The sequence below is a fragment of the Notechis scutatus genome, chromosome 1 (assembly GCF_049901735.1).
Source record: "Notechis scutatus isolate UNSWTSFEM ecotype Mainland chromosome 1, rNotScu1.2, whole genome shotgun sequence".
Classification (NCBI taxonomy): Eukaryota; Metazoa; Chordata; class Lepidosauria; order Squamata; family Elapidae; genus Notechis; species Notechis scutatus.
This window is the reverse complement of record NC_142009.1, coordinates 169,849,416-169,873,529: the sequence shown is the minus strand read 5'-3', so window position 1 is coordinate 169,873,529 and position 24,114 is coordinate 169,849,416. Positions and strand designations below refer to the sequence as shown.

Genomic DNA, 24,114 nt, shown 5'->3' with positions numbered 1-24,114 from the left:
ATCCTAATTTTCTTTTTTGCCAAATTTCATGCCTATCAATTGTTTAATAAGAAAATTCCAATTCAGGTTGTCAAAAGCCTTCTGGGCATCTAAAAACATCAGTGCCATTGTTTTAGTTGTATGTACTTCATAAAATTCTAGAACATCCATAATTATTCTTGTGTTTGTCTTCATTTGTCTATATGGTAGAAACCCATTCTGATCAGTATGAATAATCCTGCTTAATACTTTCTTTAATCTTTCTGTCAATACTGTGGCCAAAATCTTATAATCTACATTTAAAAGTGATATTGGCCTATAATTTTGAATTTTTTTGTGGATCTGATTGCTCTTTATGAATAAGGGTTACATATGCTTCAGTCCATGATTTCGGTATATTAGCACTATCCAAGGCTTCATTATATAAATCTGTCATTAACTCCTCCAATAGCTCTTGAAACTCCTAATAAAATTCAGATGAAATTCCATCTGGGCCTGGGGTTTTATTTGGTTTTTGTGCTCCAATTGCCTTTCTAATTTCTTCTATCGATATTTTATTGTTTAAAATGTATTTCTCTTCATCAGTAATTTCCGGCAATTTTTTTTCCTTCAAATATTGATTAATGAGTTCTGGTACTTCTTCTTGATTGTATAAATTCGTAAAAAAATCCTTAGCAATTTCTTTCTTTTCCTTGGCCTGAATATGTACTTTCCCTTCTTGGTCTTGGAAAGCTACAATCGTTCCCTTTCCTTGTTCTTTTTTTTATTTTATGGGCTAACCATCTCCCTGGCTTATTTGCATTTTTGAAATAATTTTGTTTTGCTAATTTAATTTTTTGGGCCAAGTCTTCTTGCATACTTAAATTTAGCTTATGTTTTACCAAATCTATTTCTTTCTTAATATTTTGATTATTCAGATCGATTTGTCTACTTGCTTCCAAATCTTTAAGTTTCTCTCTCCACACGCTTTGCTGTTGCCTTTTTTCTTTGTTCCTTTTAATGCTATAGGCAATGGTTAGACCTCTCACATAAGCTTTTGTTGTGTCCCAGAAGTTCTGTAGGGACATATGTTCTCTCTTATTTATTTCAAAAAATATTTTCAGTTCTTTTTTCATCATTCCAATATATTCATTGTCTTAAAAGATATTATTAGTATACTCACCCTAGTGAGTATACTATTATTAAATGTCCATCTTCCAATCATTCTCTTTCCTTTCCACTTAATTTGAATAGGATTATGATCGGCCCATGCATTCGGCAAGATCTCTATATTTTCAATGTTTTCCATTAAACTTGGGTCTATCCATATCTGATCTATTCTGGACCAAGAATGGTGGGGATTGGAAAAGAAAGTATATTGTTTTTTAGTTGGATACAGTTCTCGCCACACATCCTTCAAATTTAGTTCTCTCACCATGTTGAAGATGGGAATGGTCTCTTTTTATTTATTTATTTTTTTTTGGAACTTCTGTAGTCTTTATCCTTGTCCAAAACAGCATTGAGGTCACCTACAATACATACACTTGTATATTCAGTTTCTATTATCTTGTGATGGAGTCTGGCATAAAATTCTTTTTGATTTACATTAGGGGCGTATACTGTAACTAATAAAATCTTTTTCTGGTTTAGTATTATTTCTATAAATAACATTCTCCCTTCATCATCCTTATATACTTGTTTGTGTTGCAGCCAATCTTTTACATATACTACAATACCCCTTTTTCTTTGGTTTGAAAGAGCCCAATACATTTTACCTAAATTAATATCCTTTAAAAGGTCTGCCTGTTTATCTATAATGTGAACTTCTTTTATACAAGTTATGTCTGCATTTTCTTTTTTGAGTTTTTTGAATGACTGTTTTCTTTTTAATGATGAATTTAAACCGTTGTTGTTAACTAAGAATAGGGTGATTTCTCTGTTCATGTTACTGTCTGTGTAGAGCATTTTTTATTTCTTTCCTTGTTCTGGGTTCTCTTGTTCTTGGTCTGTTGTCCTCTTCTTCTCTGAGTTTCTGAGATTCTAACTGTGATACAGGTTCTTTCTCTTCAGAGAGTTGTTCTTCCTGACTTCTTGTATTTGAATCTTCTCCACTTCCGTGTTCTTCCTCAGGTCCCAGATATTGTTCGTGAAATTGATGTGCTTTCTCTATTGTATCAATTTTATATTTTTTGTCCTGCCATGCTACTAGGAGCCCCTCCGGGGTGAGCCATCTGAATGGTATACCGTTCTTGATTAACTGAGATGACAGAAACTGGTAGCCCCTTCTTTGCTCCCTAACTCTCCTGGGTATTTGCTTCAACGTTACCACTTCGTGATCTTTATATATCAGTGGCTTGTCTCTGGTCTTACTGTATAGCATGTCTCGTGTCATCTTTCTTGCGAACCAGATGTGGACTTCTCGGGGTAGCCTCTGTCTTTGGGCATAGTGTGTGTATACTCTGTAAACCTCGTCGATGTCATTCTCGATTTCCTGTTTGTTTTTCTGTAGAACTGTTGCTATTAGATTCACCATTATTGCACGTAGGTCTTCCTTTCTAGCTTCAACAACATTCTGGAATCTCAGATAAAATGATGCTTTTTCTAATTCTATATGCACCACCGAATCTTGATGTTCGCAGTATAGGACTTTCCAATTTTGTTCCAATTCCTCTAATCTCTTTTCCACCACCTCGGTTCTTGCCTCTACTGTGTTTAATTTTTGTTCATTCTTAATGATTGCCTCCTGCATCATTCCAATTTTACTGTCCAGATTTTGTATCTCATTCTTCACTCCTCCTATTTCAGTTCTCATATCTAATTTCATGTCTTTGTGATTCCTCGCTATCAATTTGTGGGTTTTTACCATCATTTCCTGCATCATAGCAAGTGTTGTCTGTACTGTCTGCAGACTTTGGGCAGAGCTTGTCTTTTCTGCCAATAACATTGCATCAATCGATCTCTGTCCCAGAGGTGAAGTGTCGTTGTTATAGGTTTCTTCCCTGATTTTACAATTGTAGTTATTGTTGCCATTTTAACTATCTGTAGCAGCTCTCTCCAATCCACCATCAATTATCCATAGTAGAGTTATATTGTCCTCTCCTTTGAGTTCAGTATACATATTAATACATATATTATTAATTAAGAATTTTCTATTATAGATAGTCCCAGTCAAATCTTATTTCTATTTTTTACGTACTCAAATATTCTAAAGTTTAAAAAGTTAAATGTTGATCCAATATAAATATAATTAATCCACTATAAATATAATTAAACAAATATAAATATAATTAATCAGAAAACAACAGTCCTATATAATTAATTAACTAGTATAAATAATTAGAGCACCCAGTTCATTGAGATATTTAAATTCCTATATATATGAGTTTGTCTATTTCCTTAAGATTCTTAATTATATATTTAACTCGGAGTAAATGTATCTAATTTCTTTTCTCTAAATTTCTTATGTATTGTTTTTAAACAGATACTAGTTAATATAATCTATCAATAATTAACAATAAGATGAGGATAATAGTACTATATAGTTATTCTTTAACCATCTATTTTATATGCTTATACAATCACTTTCCAACAATCATTCAATTAATTAAAAAAAAAAGTTCAATCAGTATTAAACAGTATTCTATATTCAAATTTCTAACGTATTTATATCTATCAAATTAGTTTTCTACCAATATCACTTAAATAAATTTATGTTTTACCAGTATCTTTTAACTCAAGTCCAAAGTCTTTTTGTTAAATATCTTGCTACAACTCTTAATTCAAAATGTCCTCTTTCCAAATTGCACAGTCACTTTCTCCGTTTCATTTTTTCTTTCTATTTATATATTTTCTTCTTGCTCTTTTATTCTTTTACTCCCACACAGTCACAGTTCCACTTATAAATCTTAAGTAGATCTTCCTTATTTTATTGTCACAATTGTCTATTAATATTTGTCAAGTTAAAGTTTCTTTTCCCCAGTCCTTTCCTCTGATCTTTCAATGAGTCAAGAGTTCTGTTCCAAATCTTATACTCTTAACTGTTCTTTCGTTTTCCCATACAATTAACCACTTTCACTTATTTCTCTCTTCCCCCAATTCTCAAATAAACAGACAATATAGTTCTATGATTTGCTCCTCAGCTCTTAAAGCAAGTGTTATTGCCTCACCCTTTGTCTCCTCAAGTTTCATGATTCCATTAGTCAGCATAAATCTCTGCCATTTTTCTAGTCAATGCTCCTGCCAATAATTCCGCCACTTCTCCACACCGTTCAGTTCAGAGCTTCTATCTTCTTTCTCAATATACACCAATATTCTGGAAATCTTTAAACGCACCTTTCCACTGCTCAGCCTGCTGTTTCCCCCTCTTTGCTTCTTTTAATCAGCTGGGCTGCTGCGTTTCTGGTTCTGATCATCACGGTCGTCACGATCTCCCTCTTCTGCTGTTGGTTTTCAGGGAGTTCTTCCAGTCTCCGGGATCGTGGCACCTCCCCAAGACCTCCATGTCTTCCCCTTTCTTTTGTCTACCCCTCCGGGGTCCAGCACACTCCAAGAAGCTGCCAACTAGCGAAATTCAGAATCTTTCAGAGCGGCGATCCGCTCCTCAGCTCCGCACCGACACAGCGCCCAACTGGCCAAGAAATCTTATCTACTTATATACTTCAAATGAAACTGATTTCTAAAATGCTAAGAGAGAGTAACAATATACTTGAAAGAACAAGCTACTTGTCCAGTAGATATAATCCCTCCCCCCAACTCAATGAACATGCTGTAGAACTCAGTTATTGGAGGAGGTCCTCGATTTATGACAGATACTCCCAGTAGGCTGCAAATTTTTAAACAACCAGTTCTCTGCCTGGGTAAGCGTGGCTGGTTAGTCATGTGACTGGGTGGGTGATGTCACTCATCATACCCAGCCCCACCTTCTGGCCACTTGCCTTAAAGGAACAGGTAGAATTCAGCCAGTTGGGGCTAATCCCACTACTGGCTGGCCCCACCCCGCCCATTTTTCAGCCTGTTTTTCAGGCCCTTTTTGGGGGGGCATTTTGGGGCCATTTTCAGGCTGATTTTTGGGCTGTTTTTGAGGCTATTTTTCAGGCCATTTTTGGCCCAGAAAATGACTGGAAAACAGGACAAATGGCCTGAAAATGGCCCCAAAACAAGCTGTTTTGGGAGCGTTTTCAGGCCGTTTTCAGGCTATTTTTGGCCTGGAAAACGTCCTGAAAACACCCCTGAAAACAGCCCCAAAACCAGGCCGAGAAAAAGCGGCAGGTTTAGGGTGGGATTTGCCAGTTTGTGGGGCTAATCTTAACTACTGGTCCACCAGAACTGGTGCAAATCGGCAGCAGCCCACCCCTGGTTACCCCCCAAAAGGTACTTATGACCTGATTTTGAAGTTATAATGGCCACCTCCCTTCCCTTAGTCATGTGATCACATTTTGGGCACTTGGCAACTGGCTTGCCTTTATGGCCATTTGCAGTATCCTGCAATGACATGACTGCAGTTTTCATCATTTTTTTGCTGGCGTCTACTTCTGTTTCTGGTAGAAAATGCTGATTGGGTATAATGGATTTGCTTAACAATGTTTACACTCTCTTAACGACTACTTACTTAACCACCATAAAAATGTTGTAATGTTGGTTGTGATCACATGGTAATCCACTTAACAACCATAACAACTTTCAACTATAATTTCAGGCTCAATTACGGTCGTACGTCAAGGACTATCTGTAAGTAGTTGCTTGGGGGAAGCGTTCATTCAGATCCATTTTACATTTAAAAGTTTGTGTGGGTTTTTTTTTATTTATATATTTGTCTTGTTTTCTTCATATCTGCAAATCTTGGTTTATCCTGAGTATGCTTGAAAGTTCTATTTCATTATTACAATTTAATGTATGAGAATTGAAATAGCATAGCTTTAAAAAAATAAACAAGTGGACTTTTATTGTGCAGCAGTACTAATTAAAATTGCTCCCCACTGATTAATCTACTATCAAGGCTGATTAATCTATCAAATTAAGACAGTTACAGATTATATTCTGTATTTTATATGCACAGCTTTTTCCAGCTACACTTTCATCAGACATGTTCCTGGATGTCATTGATTCAGATTTATTTATGTATACAGAGAATCCTATTTGCCTGAACAATCAATCTTATTTTCCTTACCATTCTTTCTATTATTGCTTCCACTATTATTTTTCACAAGAAAAAAAAAACTTGTAGAATTTCACATTTTAAAATTATGGTGTCACAGCAAAATATCCCTTCTTCATTTTTAACAAAAATTGTAATAAATGTTTCAATTTTTTTAAAAAATAGCATTTCATGGTATTCACAGAAAAGGTGATAATAAATGATGCCAAATTATTTCACATTTTTGATACATTAATGTTCAAACAAAATACAACTCTGTATTTCATAAAGATCAGAGTAGTGAGAAATACCACCTCTGTGAATAAATTGAATTGAAAATTGAAAATTCTTCTCTAGTTGACTAGCTGGGGCAGGGGCTGCCTCCTGATACCAGAGTTGGGAAGGATACATATTTGGCCTGAATTTGTTTAAGCATCCTGAATTTTTTATTCTCACCTCTGGTGAACCATGCTGTTCCATGGTTGAAAGCAGCATAGTTGGGTCAAAGCTTGATGTACTGTGCTTGATGTAGTGTGTTCACTTCTCCAGCTATTATCCATTACACTTTTAAAACTATTTTTTAAAATGAAAACAAGGGCCATTTGTAAGTTTGTCCCACAACTAGAATGAGTCTGTATTTCCTTAAGTTACCTTGGAAGTTGGAAGCATGTAGCCTAACCACTGCAGAGTGATTTACTGTCCTTGCATCTGCTCTGCAGAAAGGCAGATTTAAAAAAACAAAACAAAACCCTATTGAACGCATAGCTCCTGAAGCAGTTTGGTAGGTCCTGTTATTATCAAATTTTGTAGGGATATACCCAGTAATCGTATTGCAACCCTGTTAGCATGCTTCCCAGATTATATTAATGAATTCCTACTTACCCTTTTACTTGCAGACAGATGGTCTGCTGGAACTTAGAAGGTAGCAAAATTTTATGCAGCTGCATGTAGGGGTTGGCATCACAACTGGTAAATGAAATTTTCCACAGTTATATAGTTATCTGTTTATTGTCTGGGCATTTCAATGTCCATAGGCTATTGTAAGTTGCTGGCTTTGGGCTATAATAAAATATTCAGTTACTCTTTCGTTCATAATTTGTTCCAGAAGATCAGATTTCTTTATTTTGTCTCTTAAAGCTTCTAGATGAAGATAATAAGATAATAAGAGTTTGTGGATGATATTAATTTATTCAGATTTCTCTACTGGGGGGGGGAGGGCTAGAGTAGTACTTCACATATTAAAAGCATCTATTAGTTAATAAGATTCCCAGCTCTCAATGGGATAGAAGGTCAATACCAAATTCATTATGCTTTTCTTCTCTTAACTTGGAAATGGTTTTTCTCTTACCTTGGGAGGAATATGCATGTCATATATGTTTCAGACAGCAACAACATGAGAGAGTAATTTTGCAAGTGGTTGATACATTAAGCTCAGATTCAGATTAAGAATGTTACATAAATCACTGAATATACTTTTATTATCAGTTGATATGTATTGTTTTCTAATACATAACAATTTGTGGATAACAAAATAGAATTGAATCACTGCTTAACTATATGGCAGCATAGTTAATAGAGCATCTATGCACCCATTGAGTGTTTTATTTAAGTCTTAGCTCAAGCTTACTATAGATATGGGAAATCCAGTGAAATTACTAAAATCAATATAGGACTTTCATTTTTCATCATAAGGCATATTTCAATATGTTTATCTTTAATTATACATGAGCAAACAGGAGTCAGGTCTGTTGAAAATCCTAAGGGGAAAATATTTTTGCTTGGTGTATTTTTAATTCTAGTTTAGCTAGTTCAGAGATTTGTATAAATTTGCTGCTACTTCAAGAGTGATGCAGCCTGCCAGTTCAGTTCTTTGGCCAGCAGGCAAATATTTGCTTTTACCATTGTTTATTTTTCCCCTTTTAAATTTCAGAGTTTGAAAGCGGCACAGCTGAAAATGAAGTCCCACCCCCTTTGCCTTCACACCCTAGTGAGAAGCTATTCACAGATTATAATAATAGGTCAGAAGATGTTTACCATTTTTTATTCCATGTCTAGTGATAGCAATGAATCTCTTTCATGTTATGTGAAAAATAGTTTTGCTTTACAGTTCATTTCCACCATAACATATGCTCTGATATTCAGCCTACTTCATCTTCCAAATCTGTATTGATTTGTTTTTCGTACTTACACTCACTGAAATTAGATGTATCATTATCTCCATTGGGCAGGAAGAAATTGAGGCCAATCAAAACTGAATTGTTAAATCTTCAAAGTTTAAACCCAACAAATTGCTATAGACAGGGGTGGAATTCAAATTTTTTTACTACTAGTTCTGTGATCATGGTTTGGTGGGCGTGGCAGGGAAGGTAAAATCTCCATTTCCATCCCACTCCAGGGGAAGGATACTATAAAATCTCCATTCCCTCCCCACTCCTGGGGGAAGGTTACTGCAAAATCCTATTTCCTCCCCACCCCACTAATCTGCTTTCCAGCTCCATTCTCCTGTGCAGGGCAACAAAAGAAGACCCAGCTGGGACTCAGGAGGCAGAGAATACATGGGATGGGGCCAGTCAGAGATGGTATTTGCCGGCTCTCTGAACTAATCAAAATTTCCACTACCGGTTCTCTAGAACTGGTCAGAACCTGCTGAATACCACCTCTGGCTATAACTTACTGTAATAATGGTTTTTCTTCTAGTAATTATTTCTTCTTATAAACATTTTCATTTGGGGGCATTTTGCAGTTTTATATTTCATTGAGTATTGGAATGGGGGAAGGCATTTTTATGTTCATATAGGATTTGCAATTTCATTAAATAGAACTGTCCCTTTTTAGAGCAATTTCCCCTTTCCCATCTTATTTTCCCCTCTGATAAGAGATTCTTTATCAACATTCTAAATAGAATTGGAAACTGGTTAAAAATTGGTTATGTTGCAAACCTGATTGAACCACAGATAAGATGGAAGGACTGGGAAGCCTATATACATGTACAGTCCTCAACAGTGTTTTCCCTATTGCATGTTCTGCTTTTCTAATTATAAAGATATTTCAATATGTCCAGTTTTTATACAGCTTTCCTCTTCCCTCAAAAGAGACTTGCATTGTTTCTTCGAGACAGAATGTATGTCCATGTAATTCATATAATTCACAAATTTCAGTGAAATTTGGGCATGAAAAATTTTGGAAATATGTAAATTTTTAGAACACTGTATTATTTTTAAATTTAATTTTAGACTTGGGTGTAAGACAATTATGGATGAAATAAGTGGCTGGAATCTAATAGTCCCAGTGATGAAAATAAGCAGAATCAAGAGTTCAGACATCCTTCCCCATCACAGTTTTTCATTAGCCCTACAAATCTGCTGAGACAGATTTCAAGTACCTTTTTGGGGGCAAAGTTTGGAAGCCGAGCTAAAGACAGAGGAGTTCTGTGAAAAGACTTGTGTTTACATGACATTGGACTATGCCTTTGATCTTTTCAATTGAAAGGAGAAATCATTAAGTTAGGTCTTGATTTCCCTGCAAAGTGTTTTGCTTCTTAATAGCATATTCACATTTTTAATCATAAGCATCGACATATTATAGAGCATCTAGCAGATTTATCTAATTGGATACAAATTAAGAACCTGATTATAAATGTATTAGATGATAGCACACTTTTAATACTTAAATTAATGCACTTTGTTAAACTTCAATATGCCTTATTAGTACTGAAATAATGATAAAATGGGCAGAAAAGGTAAAAACCAATACCTTTGGGTTGGATGATAGTTACCCAAAGTGTTGTGAATCAATAAAAGTTACTAGCATAAATGCAAATCAGGGTTTGGAAACCTGCACACCTGATTGGCCCTTATACAACAACTAGGGATTGGTCCATAAGTAGTCCCTGATTGGCCACTATTTTGACACTTCTCATTGGTTATAAGTTTGAACTTATTGCACATGTCATTGGTTAATAAGGTAGCAGATAACCCTATAAAAGGGTTGCTGTTGCCCATAGCCTTGCTCTGTTCTGTTCCATTTACGATTATTAAAGAGTTGAAGTCACTGGTCAGATGTCTGGTCTCCATTATTTCCCAAGCTTAACACTGGCGACGAGGATGGGATACGGAGACCGAAGAGCTGACTGAGTTACAGAGCAACCAACAGAGCACGTGGTTGAACACGCACCATCAACGGCAACATGGCCAGCGGTGCCGTACCACCCGCTCCATTCAACCCAGAAACCGAAGACTGGGAGGCATACATGGACCGGTTCCAGATGTTTCTGGAGACCAACAATTTGAAAGATGCAACAACCGGCAAAAAAGAGCTATCTTTCTAACTCACTGCGGGCCTACCGTGTTTAAAATGGCAAAGTCACTTGCCAAGCCAGCAGAGGTAAAAGAGATGGACTGGGACGTCCTCGAGCCCTTACTACGGGCTCACTACGCGCCCACCGTGCCAACCTTAGTCAGAAGACACAAATATTATCAGAGGGACCAACGGAAGGGCGAAAGCCTTGCCAATTACATCGCGGACCTCCGCAAACTTGGAGGCCTCTGCGGATTCGCCGACTTAGAAGAAGCCCTCCGGGACCGCCTGGTTCTGGGCCTAGAAGACGGCACGATCCAGAGCAAAATTATGGCTAAGGGGGACATCAGCCTCAACGATGCCCTTAAAGAAGCCTCGGCAGCGGAGGCGACCAAGAAGTTGGCAGCCCGAATGCGCCGCACCCATGCACCGCTACGTAAACTCGCCAATGATACCTCGCCTCGCTCAGAGAGACACCCGGTATCGACTCACCGATGAGGAAGAGGTCAACCGACTCCGAACGGAACGAGACCAGTTCACACAACCCTCATTCCGACCGTGTGCAGGATGTGGGGCGAATCACCCACGATCCAGCTGCAAATTCCTCGACGCACTCTGCCGAAATTGCGGGAGACGAGGTCACATCGCAAAGGTTTGCAGAAGCAAACAAAACTCCAAACCCCGACAGGCGAATGCCAATCTTCAGGATTCTTCAGCACACACCGAGAAAAACTGAACCACCAATGGGAAAACCACTCCTACAGAAACAAGCCGTCCACCACTTCCACCAGGCGTGAAGAAACCAGGCGGGAAGAGACCCACCAAACAATCACCATTGGCCACGCTACATCCCTTGATGCCGGGAAAATCCGAGTAAAGGTCGCCATCGAAAACAAACCTTGCGTGATGGAGGTAGACTCGGGATCTTCCCTCTCGATGGTGTCGTGGAAAACGCTCCAACAGCTCATTCCAACGATTCGCCACCAAGACCTTAACCCTCAAAGGGTTATACTCAAAGACTATCAGGGCAACCGAATTCCCGTCATCGGGTCCCGCAGATTCCAGATCTCTTTCAAGGACCGTACCGTCGCTCTCCCACTGACTGTCGTGGACCGCGACAGGCCTAGTCTTTTAGGCCTTCAATGGTTCAGGCCGCTCGGAATTACTGTAGCCGGAGTCCACCGAGCCGAGAGCAACGATTGGGAGGAGGCACTCGTGCAAGAATTCCAAGACGTTTTCGCGAACGGACTAGGCAAGTACAAGGGGACCCCGATCTCGTTTAACTTGAACCCTGAGATAGCACCCATCCGCCTTAAGCCACGTCGGGTGCCATTCGCCTTGAAGCCTAAAATCGACGAACAACTCGATAAGCTAATAGCGCAGGGCGTGCTGGAACCCACCGACCACGCCCGCTGGGAAACCCCTATAGTGACGCCTATCAAACCTGATGGGTCACTGAGAATTTGCGGAGACTACCGGGCCACCTTAAACCACGCACTACAGCAAAGTGCATATCCAGTGCCGGTAATGCAACACTTGCTCCATTCCCTGGGTGGCGGGAAAGTTTTCGCTAAACTAGATCTAGCCCAGGCGTATCAGCAATTGCCTGTAGATCCTACCACGGCAGAAGCGCAAACTATCGTAACGCATAGGGGCGCATTTAAATGCAACCGGCTCCAGTTTGGGGTAAGCATTGCCCCCAGAATCTTTCAGAGTTTAATGGAAAGGTTGTTACAAGGGATCAGAGGGGTCGTACCATATTTCGACGATGTACTCATCGCCGCCCCTAACAAAGACATCCTAGAAAAGCGACTCAGAGAGGTTTTACGAAGATTCCAAAACGCAGGCCTCAGAGTTAAAAAAGATAAATGCCAGTTATGTACCGAAAAAGTAGAATTTTTGGGATACCTCCTGGACAGCCAAGGAATCCATCCCACCGAAGACAAATTAAGGGCGATAAAAAGGCCCCCACTCCAAGGAACAAGGCAGACCTACAGGCGTTCCTTGGACTTATCAATTTCTATAATGTCTTTTTACCCCACAAAGCAACGGTAGCAGAACCATTGCATAGACTATTAGACAAAAAAGCAACGTGGGTTTGGGGACAACGGGAACAATGTGCTTTCCAACAAGTAAAGAAATTGCTAACTTCTGATTCTGTACTTATGCAGTACAACGAGACTCTTCCGCTCACTATCACGTGTGACGCATCACCTTTTGGGGTTGGGGCAATTCTGGCCCACGTATTACCAAATGGAGCGGAAGCCCCCATCGCGTTTTTTTCGCGAACCCTAGCTAAAGCTGAAAGAAATTATAGTCAGCTGGACAAGGAAGCTTTAGCTATTGTGGCTGCAGTTAAAAGATTTCATGAATATGTTTATGGCCATGCATTTACGATAATTACTGATCATAAACCGCTACTGGGGATCATTGCGGGTAATAAACCAACCTCGTATATATTGTCCCCCAGAATGACCCGTTGGTCTGAATTCTTGGCGGCCTACAACTACACCTTGCAACATCGCCCGGGGAAATCAATTCTCCACGCTGATGCATTGAGCAGAACACCGCTCCCAGACTCTGTTGTAGATCCATCCCCAACCATCTCAACACTACAGATCGAAGCTCTACATGCACCACCATTGACGGCTAGAGACATTGCCTTTGAAACGAAACGTGACCCAGTTCTGCAACACATCCTGCGCTGGGTTGAACGGGGGTGGCCGACGGACCAAATAGCACCGGAATGGGCGCCTTTCAAAGCTTGCCAAACCGAACTGTTTTCCCAAATAGGCTGTATCTTGTGGGGCGATCGAGTCGTAATCCCTGGCAAATTGCAACAAACTGTTTTGGCGGTATTGCATGAGGGACATCCGGGTATCATGCGGATGAAAGCACTCGCACGCAGCTACGCTTGGTGGCCGGGAATCGACAAAAGAATCGAGGCCTGGGTCGCTACTTGTCAACGTTGCCAGGACGTCAGCAATGCCCCGCCTAAAGCAAGCCCAACCGAATGGGAAACTCCGAGGGGACCTTGGTCCTGTATTCATATTGACTTTGCGGGGCCTACCAAAGGACACACTTTCCTTATTACTGTCGACGCCTATTCAAACTGGCTCGAGATTCATCGAATGAATACAACTACAACGGGCTCAGTCATCAATAAATTAAACAGACTATTTGCCACACACGGGTTTCCGGACGTGTTGGTCTCGGACAACGGCCCACAGTTTACTGCTTTACCCTTTGAACAATTTCTTGCTGATCGAGGCATCCGCCATGCGCTAACCTCGCCCGCGCACCCTGCGGCGAATGGACGTGCAGAACGCATGGTACAATTTGTAAAAAGACCCTTCACAAAATGGAATTTGGCAACATCGACGAGAAAATCAATCGAATTCTCTTGTTGCAGCACATCACGCCCACAGCGTGACCAACAAAACGCCCGCTGAACTTCTTATGGGGCGGAAACTACGATCGCACCTTGACCGGCTCCACCCCGCATTCGCACCAGAAAAGCCCTTCGGCTCCAGCAGCAAATGCCGGGAATTTAAGGTAGGCGATTTAATCTTTGCCAAAAACTTTTCCGGCGACCCGTTATGGATACCCGCAACTGTTACCCACCTTACCGGGCCTAGATCTTACCACCTGCTAACGGACGATGGGAGGATGTGGAAACGCCACATAGACCAACTCCGATCGAGATTACCACCCAGCACCCATGACTCCCCGGGTTCACCAACTCAAGGGGGAGGAAATATCGAGGAAATTGACTTTGATATGACAAATAGCGGGCCAACGGAAACCCTACGGCCCAGCGAAACACCGGAACTTGAAGCGGGGAGGAGTTGAATTTTTCAGGGAACTTTAATACGGGGAAACCGAACTGCAAAACCCCGAAGAAACACGGAGTAGCAGAGACAACCACAGTGGAAGCAGCACGGAATCACCGTGCAGCGAAACTGAATTTAATAAAGATCATCCAAACGCTCCACCGGAACCGGACCTTAGACCAAAACCGGTGGAGCCACGGAAATCATCCAGACAGACCAAATGGCCTGTCTATCTTGAGGATTTTATTACAGTTCCCCTCAAACGGAACCCAAGGGGGAGGGGTGTTGTGAATCAATAAAAGTTACTAGCATAAATGCAAATCAGGGTTTGGAAACCTGCACACCTGATTGGCCCTTATACAACAACTAGGGATTGGTCCATAAGTAGTCCCTGATTGGCCACTATTTTGACACTTCTCATTGGTTATAAGTTTGAACTTATTGCACATGTCATTGGTTAATAAGGTAGCAGATAACCCTATAAAAGGGTTGCTGTTGCCCATAGCCTTGCTCTGTTCTGTTCCATTTACGATTATTAAAGAGTTGAAGTCACTGGTCAGATGTCTGGTCTCCATTATTTCCCAAACTTAACACAAAGTAAACTTAGATTTAATGTAGGCAATAAAAACATTGAATGACTTATAATAATTAAAGAGAGAAAATGCATTATGTTGTATAGAGTTCAATTACTACATCTGATCCTCACCCCACATACTTGGTATGATTTCTTTCTTTCAACAGCATAATAGCAGATTCAAAGACTTTTTTGCCAGATCAGCCCATCAACTTCAGGTCTTTGTCCAAACAGACGGAACCAATTAACCTGAAAGCCTGTAAGAGCATGGATATTGGTAAGAAGTGGTGAAAAGATATCACGGTATATTCCCTTGTTTTCTTAAATACACCTAATTCAGAAGATAAATAATTATGAAAGGCCAAATTTGGCAGGAAATTAGGAAGAAAAATAACCTTCCTTGTAGTACTTATTGTTTAGAAACTGTAATTGTAGAGATCAAATTATTATACCAAATCATAATATAATTCACTTGATTTATAATTTGGTGCAATATTTGAACCCAACATTTGATTTATATAGTAATCTTTGAACAAGGAATTTTACTCTTAATGCTTAATAAAAGCACCTTACCTTGATAATGCACATTTTATATGTGTCTATATATATATAAACATTGAAAACTGCAGTAAAATATTTTATTCATTGTGGTACCTTAGAACCGTGATGGCAAACTTATGGCACCTGTGCTGGAAGTGGCATGCAGAGCCATTTCTGCTGGCACGTGAGAGGTTGACCGGAAGAGCCCTACTGCGCATGCACATGCACGCCCCTGCCAGCCAGCTGATTGTCGGGTATCTGCCACGCATGCGGGAGGTGTGTGTGCATGCACAGGGGGCGGGGGCATCACGCGCGAATTGCATCATAGGTGCAGGCACGTGAGCGTGCGTGCGCGCACTTTCCGCACACGATGTGGAAAAGGTTAGCCATCACTGCCTTAGAATATTTTGCTTCTCCATTTAAAATATTGTATAGGAAATGGGGAGAAAACAAATATGGTAATGACATATACTTTAATACAATAATAATAATTCAACACCATCAACAACATCTGCCTTTCCCAGATCCTTGAAAAGGAGTTAATAGGTGGATAAAAATGCCAATTCCAGTCAAACATATGGCTGACTGTGTGACCAACCATAATTTAATAAAAATAATACACATACAAGAAAATTTGGATAAGATTCTAATGCAGGAAAGTTGGTAGGTTTCTCTGACGCTATTGATGTAAGTTATTAGATATATTTTTTCTAGTCATTTAGAGTTACAATTAATATAGGAAACCATTTCCCATTATGCATCTGCCACATAACAGCCCAGACTTAACAGTTGTCAATAAGAAAGAGAAAAAAGGCTGGATAGTGGATATTGCAGTACCTGGAGACAGCCGAATAGAAAAGAAGGAACTGGAGGGGGGAACACAAAATGCAAATAGAATTAGAACAACTGTGGCAAAAGAAAACAAAGACAGTACTACTACTACTACTACTACTACTACTACTACTACTACTACTAATAATAATAATAATAATAATAATAATAATAATAATAACAACAACAACAATAACAACAACAACAACAACAACAACAACAACAACAACTTTGGGTACAATCCCAAAACATTTAGATGATTACTTGAATACCACAAACATCGACAAAATCGTAATTACTGAATTGCAAAAGGCAGTTTTATTTGGAACGGCTTAGATTCTGCAACAATATCTTTAACACCATCAAACAACATTTGCCTATCTCAGGTCCTTGGGAAGGACTTAATAAATGGATAAAAATGCCAAATCCATCCTAAACAGCTGGCTAATTGTACAAGCAACAATAAGAATCCATTAACCCATTTACTATAGTGAGAATACAGAAAAAGAATCCTGTATCAGATAATTTGTTGCCCAGGTCAGTAAGGATCATGTCAAATATTAGAGTTGCGTATTTGGCAACAAGTGAGCAATGAGACTCAGGAGCTTGGTTGGGCAACCAGCCTCTAGCTCTGTAGGATTACTAGAAGAAGCACAACCACAGATAAGACAAAAGTATGTTGTATATGAAAATCATGCCTTATGGCTTGCTATTACAAATTGGAAGCAACAAAGTGAGTCTATTCAAACAAATATTTAAACAAATATGAGTTGTGGAAAAGAATTTGTCCAAATTCAGATATCACTTGAACAACTATTAGCAAATTAAAGGAGATTCTGGCAAGGAAAAAATATTACATGGTCAATTTCTAGAAGAGATAGAGGGTAGATAAAATACAACCTAACAATAGCTTACAACTGTAATATTAAAAAGAAAAACTAAAGACTTGATTTTGTCTGTCAAGAGCAATCTATGTAAACTAATTCATTTAGGCCAAAATTGAAAAATGATCAAATGTTTCAAAGTGCTGATTATGCAAAGAAATAGAAAAAAACAGTAGATGATATACTCAGTTTGTGCAAGAAGGTCGCACAAAAAAATTATAAACAACATAACACAATCACCAAAATGTTTTACTGGAACAATCTGTAAAGAATATCTTCCAGTAATGAAAAATTGGTGGAAACATATAGTTGAAAAGGTAGTTGAAAATGAGCAAGTTAAAATATTGTGAGATTTCAAAATTACACCTGATGAAGTCTTGGCTCATAATATACCATGTAGGGTTACAAAGAAAAAAAGTGTGGATAATTAGTGTGGCAAAACCAGGGGGTAGTAAAATAGAGTCAAATAATTAGAGAACATCACGAAGTATCAAGATCTAAAAATTAAAATTGAAACATTGTGGGATAAACTGGCCTTGGTGATCCCAGTGGCTATTGATATACTAGGTCCAAAAAATCTTCGACAGCACTTAAAAAATCTGTGCACTGACAAAATTTCTGTTAATCAATCACAAAAGGCCACAATGTTTGGATCTACACATACAATAGTTCAATACATTACATCATTGTAGGTTCTTGTGAAGAACTTGATGTGTATGAAGCTAATACCATCTAAAGAACTGGCAGCTGTGATTTCACATTGTTGTGTATATAATAAGAGTAACAACAACTGCTCAGCTCACTTGTAAAGGCACATTATTGCTGTCAACATTGTGCCTTGCTATCAGTCAGAGCTGTGTAGAATGTCTTGAACTGTGGTAGAAAATAATTTCCACACTCTTGGCACAGCATATAACAATTTCATCTGAAATTGCTTTCTCTGAAGAAAGGTGACAGATCTGTTGTGCACAGTTACTGCACAGGTGGGTATTTCAACTTGGCCTTGTATTTTGTAGCCCGTCAGCATATGTCTTGCAATTGAGCATGTTATACCTATTGCTAACCCAGAGCTTGATGCCTTCAATGTCAATTGGAAATCGTCCTAATGCAGAGAATATGTTAATGTGAAGATGAGACAGAGGTGAAAATACAGCTCCTGGGTTTGAGTTTACAGAATGTTTAGACAGTTTCTACATGTGGCAGATATGTTACAAAAATGATATGGACAACAACGTTTCCCACGATACCTAAAATAGTTCAAATGGCAGGATAGAAATAACTGTATTTGATTCATATTCTGATGAAAAAGGGTGACTGCTTACTGTATAATTGTTACACTAATACATTCCTGTGTGGTAGCTGATGGTAGTTTCCTGAAAACCAGTATTTATTTTTCTGTTTTCTACAAAATCAGCTCATGACTTATGACTGCAATGGGCAGGCTCCATTATAGTTGTAAACCAAGGATTACCTGTTGGTTCCATTGCCGACTGTGGCTTTTTATTTACTATACATTGTATAGGCATTGCTTCCTGTAAGCAAAGCTTTCAGAGAACAGGAATTGAAGATGCTTAATTATAAAGAAAAAAAAGGCATTTTCTTTCACAATTTAATTAACAGAGCTAAGTGTATATCTTTATTTTTCTGCTCAATATGTCTAAAGATAAATATTAAAGAAGGAAATGATGGACAGTTCAAAGTAATCAAACGACCTTTTAGATTTTCAAAACCTTTTACAAAATATTTGTCCATGATAAGTAATATTTTTTGAATTTTATATGCAAATGTTTATCTTGCAAACAAAAATATTTCTTGAAGAGTAGAATCATCCTATCATTTAGATATAGAATATATATTTATTTTCCAATAAAATAACTGTTCTTCTAATACATCAACTATTAACAGTCAAATTGACTTATAATGTAAATATCTCATACTAAAAGAATGATAAATGGCCCAAATCCTTGAGCTTCCATTGCTGGGAGGTGGAGTTGAAGTTGGGTCCTTCCTGAAATTACATTACCCTGGTCATCTAATATACAAGAACAACAAAAAATAATAATATATAACAAAAGAAGCTGCAAGGCCTTCTCCTGTATGTACAATTTTTTTTATTAAAAACTATGATAAAACACTCATGAGGCTTATTTTTTGCTTATTTTTTATATTATTTGTCAGATAAAACATAATATAACTAATTTTGTTAGTTAGTCAAAAGGTTATGAAATGCAGTTAGTTTTGACATACAACCATCACTTAGCAACTGTTCAAAATTGTCCCTAGGTTTACTTACAACCTGCATCCAACATTCTGACTGTTGCCTCCCCCCACCCCGTGGTCATGTGACCTCATGTCGGGCTTGGCAGCTGGCTCTCATTTACAGCCATTTGCAGTATCCTACAGTCACATGACTACATATTATGATGTTTTTCCTGAAAACCAGTATTTATTTTTCTGTTTTCTACAAAATCAGCTCACGACTTATGACTGCAATGGGCAGGCTCAATTATAGTTGTAAACCAAGGATTACCTGTGATTTAGGTGAGGAATAGGATGAAATAAAGAGAATGCAATCAAGTATTTGCCCACCAGCATGTTTCTAGTGGGCTGGTAGAATCCCTACTTTTAGATGTTTTCTATCCCATGATTTAAACCATACTAAAGGCAAGCCAGTTGCTAGTTATGTGCTAGAAACATTCTTGTTTTTAAATGTAGCACTTCTGCCAAAATTGTTTTTTTCTTTATTAAGTCCTTATCTCCATTTGAAGAGGGTTTTTTGCTGCAATTAATGAGCTTGCAATTAAAACTTGATATATCTAATTAAATTCTGTTTTTAATTAATTTTATTTAACTAAAGAGCGGGGTTTATGGAAATGGTAGGTGGATTTTGTACTACTGAATATAATGAGAAAACACCTGTTTTTATTCTAATTTTTTTCTATTAGCAAATATGGTGAGAAAAATCTGAATTTAATATTTCATAATCAGGGGAAACATAGCTCAGTGCAGTTATCCCGATTGAATGGCCTTATCCACTCACATCATGTTGAGTTTATCTCTGCTTTCCTGAAGAAACTATTTTTGATGTAGGAATTAGGGGACCATAACCTTACTACCCAGAAGTATTGACACATGAATTTGCTCCACATATTTATTTTATTTATTTATTTATTTATTTGATTTGCCAATTGTTTACAAGATAATAGGTATAAGTGTATACATAGTTGTGAATACATGAAATGGGTACATATAAGAAAAATAAAAGAATAAGAGAAACAATAGGACAGGGACGGTAGGCACGTTGGTGCGCTTATGCACGCCCCCTACAGACCTCTTAGGAAAGGGGTGAGGTCAATAGTAGACAGTCTAAGGTTAAAGTTTTTGGGGTTTGGGGAAGAAACTACAGAGTCGGGTAGAGTATTCCAGACATTGACCACTCTATTGCTGAAGTCGTATTTCCTGCAATCAAGTTTGGTGCGGTTTACTTTGAGTTTGTATCTATTGTGTGCTCTTGTGTTGTTATGGTTGAAGCTGAAGTATTCACTGACAGGTAGGACATTGCAATGTATGATTTTATATACCATGCTTAAGTCAGACCGAAGACAGCGTAATTCAAGGTTTTCTAGTTCTAGAATTTCAAGTCTGGTGGCATAAGGTATTCTACAACGAGTAGAGGAGTGGAGAACTCTTCTTGTGAAATATTTCTGGACTTTCTCAATTGTGCTAATATCAGATACGTAATGTGGGTTCCAGACTGATGAACTGTATTCGAGTATTGGTCTAGCAAATGTTTTGTATGCTCTGGTTAGTAGTGTGATATTACCAGAGAAAAAGCTACATAGGATTAGGTTAACAACTCTTAATGCCTTTTTGGCTATGTAGTTGCAGTGGGCTCTAGCACTTAGATCATTAGAGGTGAGTATTCCAAGGTCCTTTACAGAGCTTGGGTCATCAACAAGTTCTTGACTATTCAGCTTGTATTTTATTTTCTGATTTTTTTGCCAATATGTAAGACAGAGCATTTATTTGTTGAGATTTGAAGTTGCCATTTGTTTGACCATTCTGATACATAGTCAAGATCTTTTTGTAGGGTAGCAGTATTGTCTGTGGTATTGAACAGCTTTACATCATCAGCGAAGAGAACGCAATTGCTCTTAATATGATCACAGAGGTCGTTTATGTAGAGTATGAAGAGAGTTGGTCCTAGAACACTGCCTTGGGGGACTATTGGCAGGTACTATTGACAGGTACTGGATTTGATAGGACGCTCCCGATTTTGACCATTTGTTGTCTGTTTGACAGGAATGCTTCTATCCAGTTATTCAGTTGTCCAGAGATACCATAGGATTTTATTTTTAGGAGTAGTTTGTCGTGTACTACTGAATCAAAGGCTTTACAGAAGTCTATGTAGATTGCGTCTATTGCTTTGCCCTGGTCGAGTTGTGTCGTCCATATGTTTTTGCAGTGTAAGAGTTGTAGATTACAGGATAGTTTTTTTCTGAAACCAAATTGTTTATTGGAGAGTAGGTTATTTGTCTCTAAGTGGAGGATGATGGATTGGTTAATAATTGATTCCATGACTTTACAGGTGATGCAGCATAAGGAGATTGGCCTGTAATTTTCAACTAGGCTTGGGTCTCCCTTTTTGAAGATGGGGATGACTGTGGCTTGTGACCATAGGTTAGGCAAGGAGCTGGTCCTGAAAGATTTTTCAAAGATTATGCTTAGAGGTTTGGCTATGGCAGTGGATAGCTTTCTTAAGAAGTAGGCACATATTCCATCCGGTCCAATAGATAGAGATGGTTTTAGATTGCGTAGTGATTTTTCAACATTGTCTTCCGTGAAATCGATATGTATTAGATCATTATTGTTATCTGTGGTACGGCTAGGAAATACTGGGCATGATCCATTGCTGTTTACAAATACTGAGCTGAAGAATGTGTTAAAGATGTTGGCTTTAATGGTGTCGTCGTTGCAGTCTTTACCATCAGGTCCTATCAAGGGAGGGATGGACCTTGAGTCTTTTAGTTTGTTGTTTACAAAATTGTAAAAAGCACGGGTGGAATTGGTGCTTAGAAGGTTTTCCTCTTGTTTAATGTGATAATTGGTGCATTTGGTCTTTATCTGGTGGCATAAATTTTTGTATCGGTTTTTGAAATTGGTAACGTGACCAGATTTGTTTTTCCTCCAGAGTGATCTCTTTTTGGATTGAAGTTTCCTTATTGATATGGGTAATCTGCTTTTTTGTTTTGTTTTGGGAGTTGTTGTTGGTACATATAGTTTGATGACTCTTTTGACTTTAAGTAAAAATATGTTGTAATGGTCTTCAACAGTATTGCATCCAGTGAATAGAGATTGCCAATCCAGGGATGAGAGATCGTTGTTTATAAGATCATAGTTGCCTTTTTTGAAGTTACAATTGGGGATTACATCATTGTGGTGATTTTTGTGTGGACGTATGTTGAGACAAAAGTCAATCATATTGTGGTCACTACTGGAAAAGGGTTCTTTAGTTTGTATTCCGTAAATTAAATTCAAACTATTGCAGAAGATGAGATCGAGGCAGTTGTTTAGTCTAGTGTTGTTGGTTACTAGTTGTTCCAGTCCCAGATTTGTAATAGCGTTGTAGAAGGTTGTGTGTATGATTTCAGTTGTACAATCATTTAGGGTCCAGTCAATATGAGGTAGATTGAAATCACCAAGAAAGATAAAAGGGTATGGGCAAATACTTGCAATGGGATAATGCTTTCCTCATTCCTGAGCATTTGACAAACCCATGCTTAGTTGATAAATAGGTTACCAGTCTAGGTCACTGCAGATGCAAATTTGAAATTATTTTTTTCATTATTAAACATAACAAATAAAATGTGCATGAGATAGGTTTGCCTAATTCTTCTCCTCAATTAATCTTTCCAGTTTGGAAGAAAATTCAGTCATCTGTCTCTTATTTTTAACATGTAGTTTGAGATTATTATTCATCTTGGTCATAATCCAGAGTCCTTCAGAGGGAGGGCAACTCAATCCAGAGTCAGATAAATAGCCAGATCTGCTTACTTTGTGTCCCTTGCTAAGTTTTTAAAATAGTTACAATACACTGCATTATGCTTTTCTTTTCCAAAGGGGACATAATGGGATGGCTCTATAATATTCAACATTATTTCCTTTACAGTTTCCCCCTGATTTCATCAATGTGCATGCAGGTGGACCGTTGCATTTTCATCACTGAAACTTAAGGGGCGTGCATAAGCGCACCAACGTGCCTACCGTCCCTGTCCTATTGTTTCTTATTCTTCTTTTATTTTTCTTATATGTACCCATTTCATGTATTCACAACTATGTATACACTTATACTTATTATCTTGTAAACAATTGGCAAATCAAATAAATAAATAAATAAATAAATAAATAAATAAATAAATAAATAAATAAATAAATAAATAAATAAATAAATAAATAAATAAATAAATAAATAAATAAATAAAATAACTGACCCAAATAGGATCAGCATCTGGTACTAGTAAAGCATTCAAATCAACCTTTGTTATGATCAAAGACCATAGAAAGTTGTCACTGCTGCTGAGAAGTATTTAACAAATCTTGATGAGAAAATCTCAATATTTTACTCTTTTTCAGATTTAAACCTGTTAGATATTGTCCCCTGATTAATTTACTAGCTATGCATAGTTGGAAAAGGAGAATTGGTCTAATAACTAAATTAGTAAGTCTGATGAAAAACATTAACTAAAGGGGAATGAGCTGAAACTGTAGGAAAAGATGTTGTTGGTTAATGATGCATTCTTGGCAACTGCAGCTTCTTGGGAGAAATAATTATGTAAATAATAGATGATCCCTATTTGGGAGATGTCATTATAGCTGAAGTTCAAACACCACTGACATGAGAGTGCCTGTGGTAAGGATGCAAAAGGAGCAGGGGGCCAAAGCTTTCCTTTCTCTGTGACTGGGAGATGAGAAGGTTTGATTTTGTTAGCAAGCCCTAAATTACTGGGTTATGCTAATTTTTTTCCTCTTCCCCATACAGGTGTGGTTCAGTTATCTTTATGCATA

The 24,114-nt window shown here is 38.1% G+C and overlaps 1 protein-coding gene across 4 annotated transcripts in view; it reads left to right on the top strand.

Moving 5' to 3' along the window:
- PARD3B (par-3 family cell polarity regulator beta) overlaps positions 1-24,114 on the top strand; it is a 926,621-nt gene that overhangs the window by 455,167 nt on the left and 447,340 nt on the right. For 3 of the 4 annotated variants that reach the window (XM_087949488.1, XM_026673207.2, XM_087949490.1), the window contains exons 14-15: positions 8,022-8,109; positions 14,962-15,071. The exons of the other annotated variant lie outside the window; for it this stretch is intronic. In XM_087949488.1, the coding sequence (XP_087805614.1) occupies positions 8,022-8,109; positions 14,962-15,071 (198 nt within the window). The remainder of the gene's footprint in view (positions 1-8,021; positions 8,110-14,961; positions 15,072-24,114) is intronic. 4 annotated transcript variants of the gene reach the window in all.